The 14,085-nt window shown below is 32.5% G+C and overlaps 1 protein-coding gene across 3 annotated transcripts in view; it reads right to left on the bottom strand.

The window, feature by feature from the left end:
- bmf1 (BCL2 modifying factor 1) overlaps positions 1 to 13,882 on the bottom strand; it is a 25,638-nt gene extending 11,756 nt beyond the window's left edge. The window contains exons 1-4 of one of the 3 annotated variants that reach the window (XM_058749877.1): positions 13,748 to 13,882; positions 9,367 to 9,542; positions 6,603 to 6,766; positions 5,894 to 6,154 (exon numbers count right to left, since the gene is read on the bottom strand). In XM_058749877.1, the coding sequence (XP_058605860.1) occupies positions 6,125 to 6,154; positions 6,603 to 6,766; positions 9,367 to 9,526 (354 nt within the window). In that variant the 5' untranslated portion in view covers positions 9,527 to 9,542; positions 13,748 to 13,882 and the 3' untranslated portion in view covers positions 5,894 to 6,124. Of the gene's footprint in view, positions 1 to 5,893; positions 6,158 to 6,602; positions 6,767 to 9,366; positions 9,543 to 13,747 lie in introns of those variants that run through there. The other 2 variants (XM_058749875.1, XM_058749874.1) reach the window with 2 other exon arrangements.
- Between the last annotated feature and the right edge of the window lie 203 nt (positions 13,883 to 14,085).

Below are 14,085 nucleotides of genomic sequence, written 5' to 3' on the forward strand. Positions count from 1 at the left end.
ATGATTTTCCTGTGGCAGGAGCAGCAGCGGCTCTCTGGAGGGTTATTGTTTGAGACGCTGCTGTGTTTCTGTGAGCTCGAGTGAGCGACGGACGAATGTCTCACAGGAAACGTGTCTTATCAAAACACATCCCCTTTACTCTGGAGCAGGCAAACGCAATCGCATTTCTGGTAAACACACGCATATCTGTGCAGAGCTGCATAAATACACACCTTCGTGAGACGCTTTGACACTGATGTGTTTTTATCTTCGTGACAATAGAGAGGAAACGATGGTTAACACACACACACACTCTTTCTCTCTCACACACACACACACACACACACACACACACACACACACACACTCTTTCTCTCTCTCTCACACACACTCACACGTTTGTTTCTGTGAATTGTGGGGACTTTCCATAGACTTCTATTACTTTTATACTGAGCAAAGATATTTTCTATGCCCTAACCCAACCCTACCCCTACAGAAAACCTGTTTGCATTATTACACTTTCAGATAAACATCATTTACTATTTTTAATATTTTCATTCCCTCGTGGGGACCATAGGCCGGCGCCCACAATGTCAAACATTTCAGGTTTTACTATCCTTTTGGGGCCCCCACAATGTAGCATAAACAAGTACAGAGACACACACACACACACACACGCGATATTATTATATTAGTTTTTTTCTTCTTTACTTGCTCAGCAGTGGATGCTCTGCAGTGAATGGGTGCCGTCAGAATGAGAGTCCAAACAGCTGATAAAAACATCACAATAATCCACAGCACTCCAGTCCATCAGTTAACATCTGGAGAAGACAAAAGCTGAAACAATTTCCAGCATTAAGACGTTTATAACTAAAATACCATAGAGTCCATAATCTATAATTATCATCAAAATCCAGTCACATATTTGTTTAGAGCTGTTTTGGCTTGTAAACGCTGCTTGATCTGCAGATTTCTCTTCTGATTCAGACCAGAACACTTTTTCACTGGAGGAAGCGTTATTATGGATTATGAACTCTATGTATTTTAGTTAAAAACTTCTTAATGCTGGATTTGTTTCAGCTTTTGTCTTCTCCAGATGTTAACTGATGGACTGGAGTGCTGTGGATGTTTTTATCAGACTCTCATTCTGACGGCACCCATTCACTGCAGAGCATCCATTGCTGAGACACTGATGCAGAGACACATTTCTACAAACCTGATGAAGAAACAAACTCATCCTAATCTTGGATGAACAAAAACTCAGCTTCATAAAAAATAATCTCAAAAAGATGTGCACTTGATTGATTTCTGCACTCGGACTACAGGACCACAACGCCGATGTACGCAAACGACTCCAATGAGCAGAAGCAGCACTGATGAATCTCTGATTCCTCTACAGCAGTCACCTCCCGTCTAACTCTCGGGCCCCCGAGGGCCTCAGCGAGCAGTAATTTAGCTGTCAGCAGAGCAGCTCCTATCGCAGCCTCTGAAGGCTCTTCATCTGAACCCGACGGATCTGCATCAATCGTTTAAACTGCGACAGCGATGAAAGAGGGGCCGCAGCCAAACACCAGCACCGCGGGGCCCGACACACGACTGCAGGTTGAGCTCTGAGTGCTGATGAAAACGGCTGAAAACTTGAAATGAAGACTTCAGTGAAAGCCTTTTGACAGCCTTTTCAGTTAACATTGTAAGATATATATATATATAAAAGTACATGACATCTATTATCTATTACGTGTATTTTATTAATTTTTTTTATATATATAAACTTTTATTTTTTATTTTTGGATTTATTGTAATTTTTTAATTATATACAATTGTTTAGTTTTTTTTGAGAATTACTAATTTTTTTTAAAATGTCAATTTTTTCATCTCATAGAATTATTATTTTTAAATGTATTATATTAACATTGTAAAATTATATATATATATATATATATATATATATATATATATATATATATATATATATATATATATATATATATATATATATATATATATATATATATATATGTATATATAAAATTCATTATATAGTTTTTTATCATATGCAATTATTATTTTTATTTATTTTTTGAAAATGTGTATAATTTATTTTAAACTACATAAAATATTATTTTTTAATTTTTGAAAATGTAATATATACAGTTATTTTAAATTATATATTTTTATTATTTAAAATTATAAAATTATTGTATTATTTAAAATGATATACATTTTTATAAGGTTATTATATACCTTTTTTATTTTATACAATTACATTTTTTTACAATTTATTGTATTTCTGGAAATTTATACATTTTCAAATTATACAGAATTTTTATTTTATATACACACACAAAATCAGCATATTAGAATGATTTCTGAAACAACATGTGACCCTGAAGGCTAGCGTAATGATGCTGGAATTTTTTTTTTTTACATAAAAATACATATATACATATATACACATACACATACACATATATATATACACATACATATATACACACACACACACACATACACACACACATACATATACATATATATATATATATATATATATATATATATATATATACACACACATATAAATATTTTTATATATATATATATATATATATATATATATATATATATATATATATATTTTATATATACAAATAAATATTTTTATACACATTTTATATATATATATATATATATATATATATATATATTTATAATTGATAAAATTGAGTTTTATTTATGTTTTTTGCAGCATATTTATATCAATCTTTACTGGAATCAATTGTGAGTCTTGCTGTGAATGGACTGCATCTGTTTTGAACGTTAAAAATCATCATCTTAAGAGGTTTCACTGCTTTAGACCGCGCGGCGGCTCACTAGGGTTTGGAACGAAGCCGTCTTGTACCTTATTCAACACATAAAGAGGCTTTACAGCCTGAAAAAAACATAATTAGCAACATGAAATCCTAAAATAACCAGGAGCGTCTACAGCTGCGCCAACTGAGGCTGAACTCCAGCTGAAGTTACACAACGAAGAAGAGAAATAAATCAAGGTTGAAGAGAGACAACACGATAAAGAGAAAGACAGAATAAAGAAGAGATAATGAGTAAGAGAAGCCAAGAGAAGAGAGCAGACGCCAGCAGCCCGTGGTGCTTTACCTGCTCTGACACTGAAGATGAAGTTACACAATCAATCCGCAGCACACGAGCGTCTCCTGATCAACATCAACACTGGAAACACAGCTGAGCGCTTCACAACACACCACCACATCTAGATGTGAACCCGCTACACTGATTTCCAAATCACAGAGTAAACTGTATCATTCAGATACTATTATAGCTTTTATTACTATTTTGAATTAGTATTTATTTTTATATTTTCCGTTTTCATTTTAATTTTAGTGGTTTTTTTCAATATGTCTATATGGGTTTTATTAATTTGCTTTGGCAACTCGCTGAAATGAAATGTTTACATTTTTTATTTTATTATTTTTTATTTATTTACATTTTTTTATGGTTTTAGTTTTAGTTAACTATAATATTGAGATACTATTATATTTGTAATAATATTTTCAATTAGTTTTTAATTTTATATATTTTCAATTTTAATTTTAGTTAAATTTAAGGTTTAGCAATATTGGTTTTGTCTTTTTTTTTTTTTTTTTTTTAAATATGTCTATGTTTTTTTTTTTCATCTTTACTTTTTTAATATAAATTTGCTTTGCCAACTAGCTGAAATAAAATAAGTTTAAGTTTTTCAATTTTTTATGGCTTTAGTTTTAGTTAACTATTATATTGAGATACTATTATATTTTCTAATAATAGTTTGAATGAGAATTTTGTTGTGTTTTATTAGTTTTTCTTTTATTTAAATATGTCAATATAGCTTTAATTAGCGTTTATTTCCATTTTAGTTTTAGTTATTTTAATACATCAAGTTCAACTGAATGAAAATGAGAAAGGTTGTCTTGGTAACTAGCTGAAATAAGTTAAAGTTGTTTTATATTTCATTTCAGTTAACATTTATCTTATTTCAAGTATGTTTTTAGCTGAGTATAATATTGTGATACTATTATATTTTTAATACTATTTTTGAATTAGTGTTTATTTATTTTAATTTAATTATTATTTTACATTTTAGTAATTTTGTTGCATGTTTTTGTACTTTTCATAACTTTTTTTTTTTAACTGTCTTTATAGTTTTTATTCATTTTTAGTTTTAGGTATTTTAGTACAAGTTTAGTACAAGTCAAGTTAAACTAAATAAAAATGTTAAAGTATATGCCTAAAAAAGTTAACATTTTTGATGTTTTATTTCAGTCAATGTTTATTTTACTTAAAGTAACAGATTTTCAAATGGTTTTAGTTATGATGTTCTCTAAATAATTAAAACAATGATACAAATTAATCTACATACAGTCACAGTAAAATATGCTCACAGCAGTCTCTTTTCTAAATGTGTGTTAAATGTTTCAGGATAGTTTCTATTCACTGGCGTCACGTTCAGGTTCGATGTCTCAATGCATCTGAATCATTGGGTGGTCAGTGTTGGGAATCACATGAAGCATCAACATCATCCACTAACCACAAACAAACACAACACTGACTGTCTTCATCCTCAACACTACATCTAATGTGATTTCAAACTATAAACTAACCAGCACCAAATATCATCTGGAACTCATTTCCCACAATGCAACCAATCCATACGAAGTTCGATGCACAAGCAAGCAAACAAAGCCAAAATCTCCAGTAGGGCACAGATTAAGATGCATCTCACAGACATGTTAATGGAGATGTGGCGCAGAAATACTGTCGTATTATCACTGCTGGCAGCAGACGGACTGCACTATCAGCTGTGTGTGTGTGTGTGTGTGTGTGTGTAGTGGCTTCTCAAGCCTCTTATTTGTGTGTCTCCTGCGGGTGCGTCTCGCTGGAGTCTCCCTAACCACCGCTGCTCCCCGGGGCTCCCGCTCCAGTGTGTTTACCTAGACAGGCACTTCTGTTCAAGACTGTGTGTGTGTGTGTGTGTGTGTGTGTGTGTGTGTGCATGAATGAGTGAGACACAGAAAGCAGGAATGATGCATCAAAATAATCACAGAGAGTGTTTTGACTCATCTTGAATAACCTTCTGAATACTAGCAGCTCATCAACATGAAATCAAAACAGATTAATACATGCTCTTGGTCTGTACACAAAGAAAAAAGCATTGAAATAATGTTCCTATTTAACAATCAACCCTGTTATTTGTGAACCAGCTTCATATAGATACACTTTCACCATATATTCAATTCCTAATGGACAAAAACAAGTCTGTTATTAAAATCAAGGGTTATTGTCATTAACTAAAACTACTAAAATGTTTTTGGCAATTGAAATAAAGCTAAAATAAATTAAATAAAACATAAATAATAGATGAAAAACATGTCACACTTTTTTTTTTTTTACACTAAATAAAAATTAAAAATGCTGCCTATATGCACTACAATTACTAACTGGAAATAAAAAATTAATTAATTAATTAAATGTTACTATTAATATTGAAAAATGACAAAAGCACATAAGAAGATTACTAGAACTAAATTAGAATAAAATCTAATTTAAAACATTAATAAAAACTATAATAACACTGACACAAACCAGGGTTATTAGTTGACAAACTGAAATATAACTCATTAAAAAAATTCTTAAATATATTTAAAAAAAAAAAAAATTTTTTAAATAAACACTAATTCACATTTAATAGTATATAAATAATACTAAACTAACACTGACCCAAACCAGTATTATTAGTTAACTAAAATTAAATCTGAAATAAAACATCATTAAAAATACATACACATATATAAAAAGGAATCTACTAAAAATACAAAAATAAAATCCAATTGAAAATAATAATACAAATTATCATAATGTCTTAAAAAAAACACACACACACACAATTACAATTTTTTTTTTTCTCTCTTTTCGCCAGCACCTGACCAATTAGTACTAGCACTTACCTATTTGATCCTATTCGTCTAATTTATTTTAAAAAACAACAAAACAAAACAAAACACCTTGCTATGTGTACTGTGCGAGACTAACTGAGACTTGTCACTTGTATACTGTTGCTCTTCCGTTGGTCTGATTGCTTCTATTCTTCTCCTCATTTGTAAGTTGATTTGGATAAAAGCGCCTGCTAAACGATTAAATGTAAATGTAAAAATATAAAATAATTATATTTGAATTTTTTATACATTTAAAAAAAACGTAATATTTTTCTAACATGTTAAATATTTTTAAATTATACAACATTTGTAAAATAAAAATATTTAGATTTAAAAAAAAAAAAATCTAAATACGAGTAAAAATTATAATAGTATCTTAATTATAGTAAAATAGCACTGACACACACACAGGCGTGTTATGGAGACACACAGGAGGAAAAGAGCGCAGTAAACAGGAAGTGAGAGCGGGGTCGCTCCGGTGTCTTTGGGGTCAAACAACTAGACTAGAGTCAGGAAACAGTCCGGCCAAAACAAACACGGCACACGGAAAACACTTTTGTGTAAACGAGCGCTAAAGCAAGACATAATGCGATTATGATCCAGAGCACAAAAACACACTCAGATCTCCAGACTCACCATCATGTGCTCCTGATAGAACTGATCTCCGATCAGCTGGAGCTTCTGCCCGATGAGGGTCTCCACGCTCTCCGCTGGATCCATCACCCGCGGGTTCTGCCGGAGAACCGCGTCAGGAGGCCGAGAGCGGCTGGGCGGCGCTAGCAGCAGCAGTCCTGCGTTACCTTCAGAGAAACCAGCATTACACACATCAGCACAGATGATATAAGGCACAAACTCTGCTTAATTCAATAAACTTAAACACCAAACGTCTCGTTTCTGAACCTCCAGTGGCACCAAACATTCATACATGTGGAGTATAAAATACTGTTAAATGTACAATTTTTAGGAGTGTAAGAAAACAAAACAAGTCATCTTCTAAATTAAAACATAAAATACACACACACACACATGCATGCATATATATATATAAGTAAAGTAAAGTTGACATTCACAGAATTCTCTGTGACAGCGCACATTTTTATTGAAATTTACAATTTTCTTATCAGTTATGTACATTACGGTTTAATGTTGTGAAACGAAAGTTTATTGCATTATTTTATGTCATGTGAGGTGGTGTTTTGTATTTGAGTGTGAGACACAATGCACCTTTTATATTCTAGTAAAAATAAAAAATAGTACAAAATTGTTTTAAAAATTACAAAAAAAGTCATTTGTTAAAAAAAAAAAAATGACTTTAGTAATTTGTAAAAATAAATATAGTATCAAAAACAGGTATATAAACATAAAACAAAAATAATGAATTTTATTTTTTTTAAACCGTTAATTTAAGTTCAGTCTGCAAATGTTTTTGTTTTTTTTCCTTTCTTTTTTATGGTAATGTTCTGGCAATCACTGCTACTGTTTTTTAACCCTAAATTGCACTTTTTTTGCATTGTTTTTACAGTGTTTACAGTTGTTCATTAAATAAATTTGATTAAGTAATTGATTATTAAATAAACTGTATTTTGTTTTCGGTAAGAATGCACTTTGGTGCATCACTAGCAGTGTTTCAGTCTTCAGGAAGCCAATGACTCTGAACATTAAACAGACTCCAGAAACAACACGAAGATCTCAACATCACACTACACGAGATCATCATCACAATCAATGCTGACAATCAACTTCCCTCATAACTGCCAACAAGTGAGTGCTTCCCTGATGAAAAGATTAGTCTGTTTAGAACACAAGCTCGCATAATGCTGTACATCTCCATATCATCACAGCATCTCAAAGACAAGAGGACCGAGCTCAGTCTTGGCTGTGTTTTCATCGTGTTAAAGTGCTGAAAGTATCTTTCAACCGCCTTCCTCAAAGATTTCTCTACGATTTGGCACAAGTGCTAAAGAACCAGAGACGTGTAAAAATAAACAGCAGAGAGAGAGAGAGAAGGCCTCTGTGGTGAGAGCCATGAGTCATGACGTAGATGTTCACAGAAGTCAAACAGGAAGCTGCAGCGTCTAGGAACATTAACAAAGCGCTTTTTGAAGATTCGCCACATGCAAAAAAAAAAAAAAATCACCCATTTTCTATAAAAAGAAATAGATTGTTTTGCAATCAGACATAAAACTAATCTAATGAGCTCTGAGGTTGATAAGTGGACAGTACAGTGTATATGCCATATACTATTTTTGCTTTACATCAAAGCTCTGAGATTGATCAATTACAATATGTGCACTTTACATAATTTATATATTATTAAGACTTATGCAATTTTTAAAATATGTTTTATAAACTTGAAGTATAGAAATATTAAAAGTATAAAATATGCTGTTTTTTTAAATAAAAGTTTAATGTTGCACTTTTTGCATTTGATTTTGTTTTTCCAGAAGTCAGTGCGATTTCAACATATAATTAAGACATACAATATATATATATATATATATAAATAAATGTTATAAACGAAGTATAGAAATATTAAAAGTATAAAATATGCAGCTTTTTTAAATAAGTTTAACTTATTGCACTTTTTGCATTTGATTTTTTTTTCAGAAGTCAGCGTGATTTCAACTAATATATGATTAAGACATACAATTTAAAAAAATAATAAAAATTCATAAACGAAGTATAGAAATATTAAAAGTATAAAATATGCTGTTTTTTAAATAAAAGTTGAATATTGCACTTTTTGCATTTATTTATTTATTTTTTTCAGATGTCAGTGTGATTTCAACTTATAATATTCAATTATACGTCATAATTATATATCTTTAAATATTTTATCAAACTTGAAGTATTAAATTTTGTTGTTGTACTCAAGACCGGCCTTGGTCTTAAGACCATTTTTTGAAGGTCTTGGTCTTGTCTTGATCTCGCCCGCACAGATACTCAGTCCTCTCTTGGTCTCGGTTTAGGTGGTCTTGACTACAACACTAATTAAAGTATTAGAAGTATAAAGTATCAGAGCTGGTTGTTTGGTTCAAGTCTCTGAAATGAATTGGAAAACCAAAGAAGCGTCACTATTGCCCTGTATAAAGGGAACCTAGATTCTGGATCTTTGTTTACATTTATGTTTATGCATTTGGCAGATGCTTTTATCCAAATCCACTCAGTGTCTTCAAGGTACAATAGTTCAGCTCACTGGAATCGAACCCTTGTGTTTGGTGTTGCAAGCGTCACGCTTTACTGACTTTCCATCAGCACTGCTTCTACATCTGATCAAATAAGAGATGCATTGTGTGAGTGCATGTGAACGCTGGCGTGGGTTGCATTGCAAAGCGACTGGTTACACGCACAGGTAATGAGGCCGCTGAGGTCAGGAATATACAGGGATGTTGTGGCTTACCGTAGAGAAGGCGTCTGGGCTCCACATGCACTCGGCAGGGCAGCATGCCGTTGGGTAATAGAGGGGTTCTCCCTGTTGTCTCGGTCTGCTTTATCTGAATGTGGGAGGAAGGCCAGCGCTGTAGACCCTTCCTGTGCACATCATCCTCATCCTCATCCATCAGCCGAACTCCTCACCTGAACAAGAGCAGACAAAAACAAAACAACAACACAGACTCAATGAACTGTAGTTACTAATCGGGTATATATATATATATATACACACACACACACAAATATTTTTATACATAAATATATACAAATGTATTTTTGAATTTGTAATTATTACAATTTTATTTCTTATTTTGCATAAATTATATATATAAATATTTTATACATAAATATATACAAATTTAAATTTAATTTGTAATTATTAAAATTTTACAGTAAATATTAAATATAATATATACTGTAACATAAAATGAAAAAAAAAAACATTTATATTTTTAATTTGTAATTATTTACATTTTATATTATATTCATTATATACATTATATATTACACACACACATATACATATTAATTTTAAAAGGTATTTATACATTTATGCATTTATACATTTTATTTTTGCTAATTTTTATTTTCAATTACTGAATGTGGGATTTTTTTGCATTACGGTAATGAGAATTTTTAGGGGAAAATATGCTTAAATTGTCATTTTTAAAAAAGCATAATGAAAAAAAAAAAATGAAAAAAGAAAATTGGTCCTAAAAATAAGTTTCATTGTTGATGCAAAATATAATTGTCTATTTCTTTCTGTCGACCCAGGTCTTTCTTTGTGAGTTTCACCCAGTTCATAATCCAGTTTCAAAACCTGCGAGACATTAAATACAGATTCATGAGTAAAACTTCTGGTGCTGATCTTTCTTCACGGTAATAATTTTGCATTTTGTTGGGATTATGCAGTTCATGGTGATATAAATACTGCTGGACTCTTGTATGTCAACACTCGATGTTCAATGTAAAATCTGAAGTAAAACCCGTCGTTAAGAGCATCAGCCAATGAAAAACCCATTTCGGTCAACCACACACAAGATGTGTGAATACTTGCTCTTACACACTCAAACTCACAAGTACTTACACAAATGACATCTCAGAGTAATAACGGGGTGTTTCAGCCCAACCAGCCACCCGTTAACAGTGGGATAATTAGACTAAAGATTAGTGTCTCTTGTGGTCACTGGCCGAACTGATTTAGATAAATAGCAGCGATGAAACCACACGCTCGGCTGCGGTTAGACGACTGGTTTGCTATATTTAATCTGGACGAGGTTTGGCGAGGCAAAGACAGTAACCGTCTCGCCTACACTTTCCATGTTCTGCGGTGAAGCTTCGGGGTCGGTGAAAAACAACGGCTCTGAGAGTCAGGAGCTCATAATGTTTGTCCAGTCAGTGTTAAAGCCACATTAGGGTGGCATACTGAAAATACACAAAGCCGCAGATCACTGTATTATTATAAACACTTATGTTTCACCTCACTGGTGCTCAAACACCATTATGTTCTTCCATATTCTGTTCACTTTAACAACATACAGATGGGCGAATGTCATGAACACTGTAGAAAAATCAAAACAGCCCCAAAGAACTCCATTTCTCCCCAAATCAAAAGAGAAAAAAATATTATCATCATCATTTAAATTATTATTATTTTTAGCACCATTAAGATGTTTTGTTATTATTTTCAGAGTGAATATAATACATACCTTTATATCACCAATTGTCAGTAGCCTATTGTAATGTGAAAAATATTTGTATATAAAAAATATATATTTTTATTTATTTATTATATATATATATATATATATATATATATATATATATATATATATATATATATATATATATATATATATATATATATATATATATAAATATAACATTTAATATTTAAAGTTTTTATATTGTCAGTAGCCTACTATTTTTATTTATATATAAATTTTTTTATTTCAATCAGACATTCCAACTGAATTTAATTTATGCTAATATATATATATATATATATATATATATATATATATATATATATATATATATATATATATATATATATATATATAAATAAAATGTATTATAGATTAAATACACACACACTATTTTTTTTTCTTAATTATACATTATTTTTTACATCATGCCATTTTTACTGAATTTATTGCCAATTTTCATTTTAAATTATATTACAATAATTAAAACTAAATATTTTGCATTATGGTAATGGCAACTTTGTCAACTCTGCTTCAATTTTCATTTTAAAAATTATAAATGCAAAAAAGAAAATAAAAGAAAAAAATAAATGGTCCTAAAAAGAGGCTTCATGGTTTATGCAAACAGTTTCCTATTTACTTTCTTTGTGAGCTTCAGTCAGTTAGCAACCTAGTGCAATCTTCTTTGTCGAACTCTCCTGGTAAGCTCTTCAAAATCTCTTCAAAAAAAGGTTACCAATGAACCCTTCATGTCACTTATGAGTAACAGTCAGCATTCTCTCAGGCCACACAGTATCTCATTCGTCGCAAGTGTGGCGCTCAGAGGTGCGTGTGAACGTCCTGTCGTGTGTGTGTGTGTGTGTGTGTAAAAGTACAGAAACACATGTCACACCGCAAACTATCGCATCTGATTTCCTCAATGAGTGTAAAAATGACGCTGCAAAAAGCAGAGCAACAAGCAGCTCCCTCTACCGCTGCACACACACACACACACACACACACACAAACGACAGTCCATTCATGAGCGCAGCGTGAAATCAGTCCAAAATCACCCTGCTAACTCAACTACATCTGACGTCTTCAAAAAAACAACTCCAACAACGTTACCAAAACTAACCCACAAGAGACTCTCAACAACAAACCACAGTTTCACATCTACAACCACTAATTAAATCCACCATGCACTTCTGGACATGATAAAATGCTCTAATATGCTCTTCAATAATGTAAACACCATGGTATAAATATAACAATTACCCAATGCATGCAAAAAGAAATAAATGCATGCATAAATGCATAAACAAATGCATGCATAAAACAAATACATGCATGCATAAATGCGTAAATAAATGCATGCATAAATAAATGAATAAATACATAGTCAGAAAAATGCTAATATATGGAAAATAAATTCTAAATACTATAAAAAAAAAAAAGTATTATTATTCTTTTTAGTTATAGCACTTTTAGTTACTGAGTGTTTTCAATACAGGATTAACCAGGTGGATTTATGCTGCTATTGTTTTGCATGCTGTGTTTTCTCTGTAGTGTACTGCATGGTGTATTTAAGACACATTTTCATAAGAGCAATCAAACCTGGCAAGTAAACTTCGACTTTAAGTCGTGTAACAGCGGCAGTGGTGGTGGAGTGATTTGTTAGTCGGTGACTGACGCCTCCCATAGAGCTTCTGTAGCACTACTGACCCAGTGAGGAAACACACACACACACACACACACACACACACACACACACACACACACACACAGCCTGAAAACACCTCGCACACTATCCAGCACAGCTTGGCTACAAACTGTCCTGCTTCAATAACTGCATGACATCTTGATGAAAACAAAGTCCAATAGAAATGAGAAGTGAGTGACTATAACCAGTGTTTAGACGCTCAGTTCTTTATCTTTCCATCATCATCATCATCCACATTTATTGTTCTCGTGTTATTAAAGTTCTCATCTCCATATCTTAATGACATTACAGTAGTTCAACAACACCATTATGCCAATATGACACGGTTATCTTATCACAAAGTCTATTAGTTAGACATCAGAAATGACATGGGATACCAATAAAACACACTGACAGGCATAATAAAGTATTTATAACACACTTGTCTTCAGCACTTTAGACTGTCGTTATTAACACAAATCAGATTTGAGATGTGATCTTCTAAATGTACTATGATGATAACTACAGGGCTGTGTCTCAATCCTACTGTGTGTGTCTTCCTAGACAGCAGCAGTTTTGGTCCGCAAAGGCTGTGTGTTAAAATCAGAAGTAGCAAAACTTAGCGAGCTGACTGTAGAGCTGTACGCGGCCAAACACGCTGCTGTCTATGTAGGCAGCTCACTAGGATTTGAAACACCGCCAAAGTGCCGGTTTATACAACAACAACAACAGCTTCACTGATTTTATTTATAGCTAAACGAAGTTTTGTTTATATAGTATACACTTTATATGATAACTCGCAATAAATATTCTCAATAAACACGAGTGTCTACACAAATACATCCAACAACAAAACACAAGACTGCATTTAATCAGACTAACCAATAACACAACAAATACCGTAGTATTTCCCTCACCGGACCAGCTTTTGACGAACTACATGATGAGTAAACGCGTCTTACCTTTGTCTTTGTCTCTTTTCCAGCTCAATAGAAATGTTTAAGTAAAAAACAACCGCGTGAAGTGCAGAAATATCAGCAGCTCGCTCGTCCGCTGCGCGTCCCTCATCGGCTCGCTTCATTCTGTCTGCGTCGAGCGCGCTCTCGCGTTCCAGCGGCGAGGCTCCGCCCCCCGCGCTGACGTCACGCGCACACACATACACACACGCACACACACCCTCTAAAAGGGACAGGCGCACTTTAATGAAGAGGCTCTAATGACATGATTGTTTTACACACAACATTGCCAAAATATCAATACAAAAGCAATTTTAGATGAATAAGGCACAAGAAAATCACAG

Source organism: Onychostoma macrolepis, chromosome 17 (genome assembly GCF_012432095.1).
Source record: "Onychostoma macrolepis isolate SWU-2019 chromosome 17, ASM1243209v1, whole genome shotgun sequence".
Classification (NCBI taxonomy): Eukaryota; Metazoa; Chordata; class Actinopteri; order Cypriniformes; family Cyprinidae; genus Onychostoma; species Onychostoma macrolepis.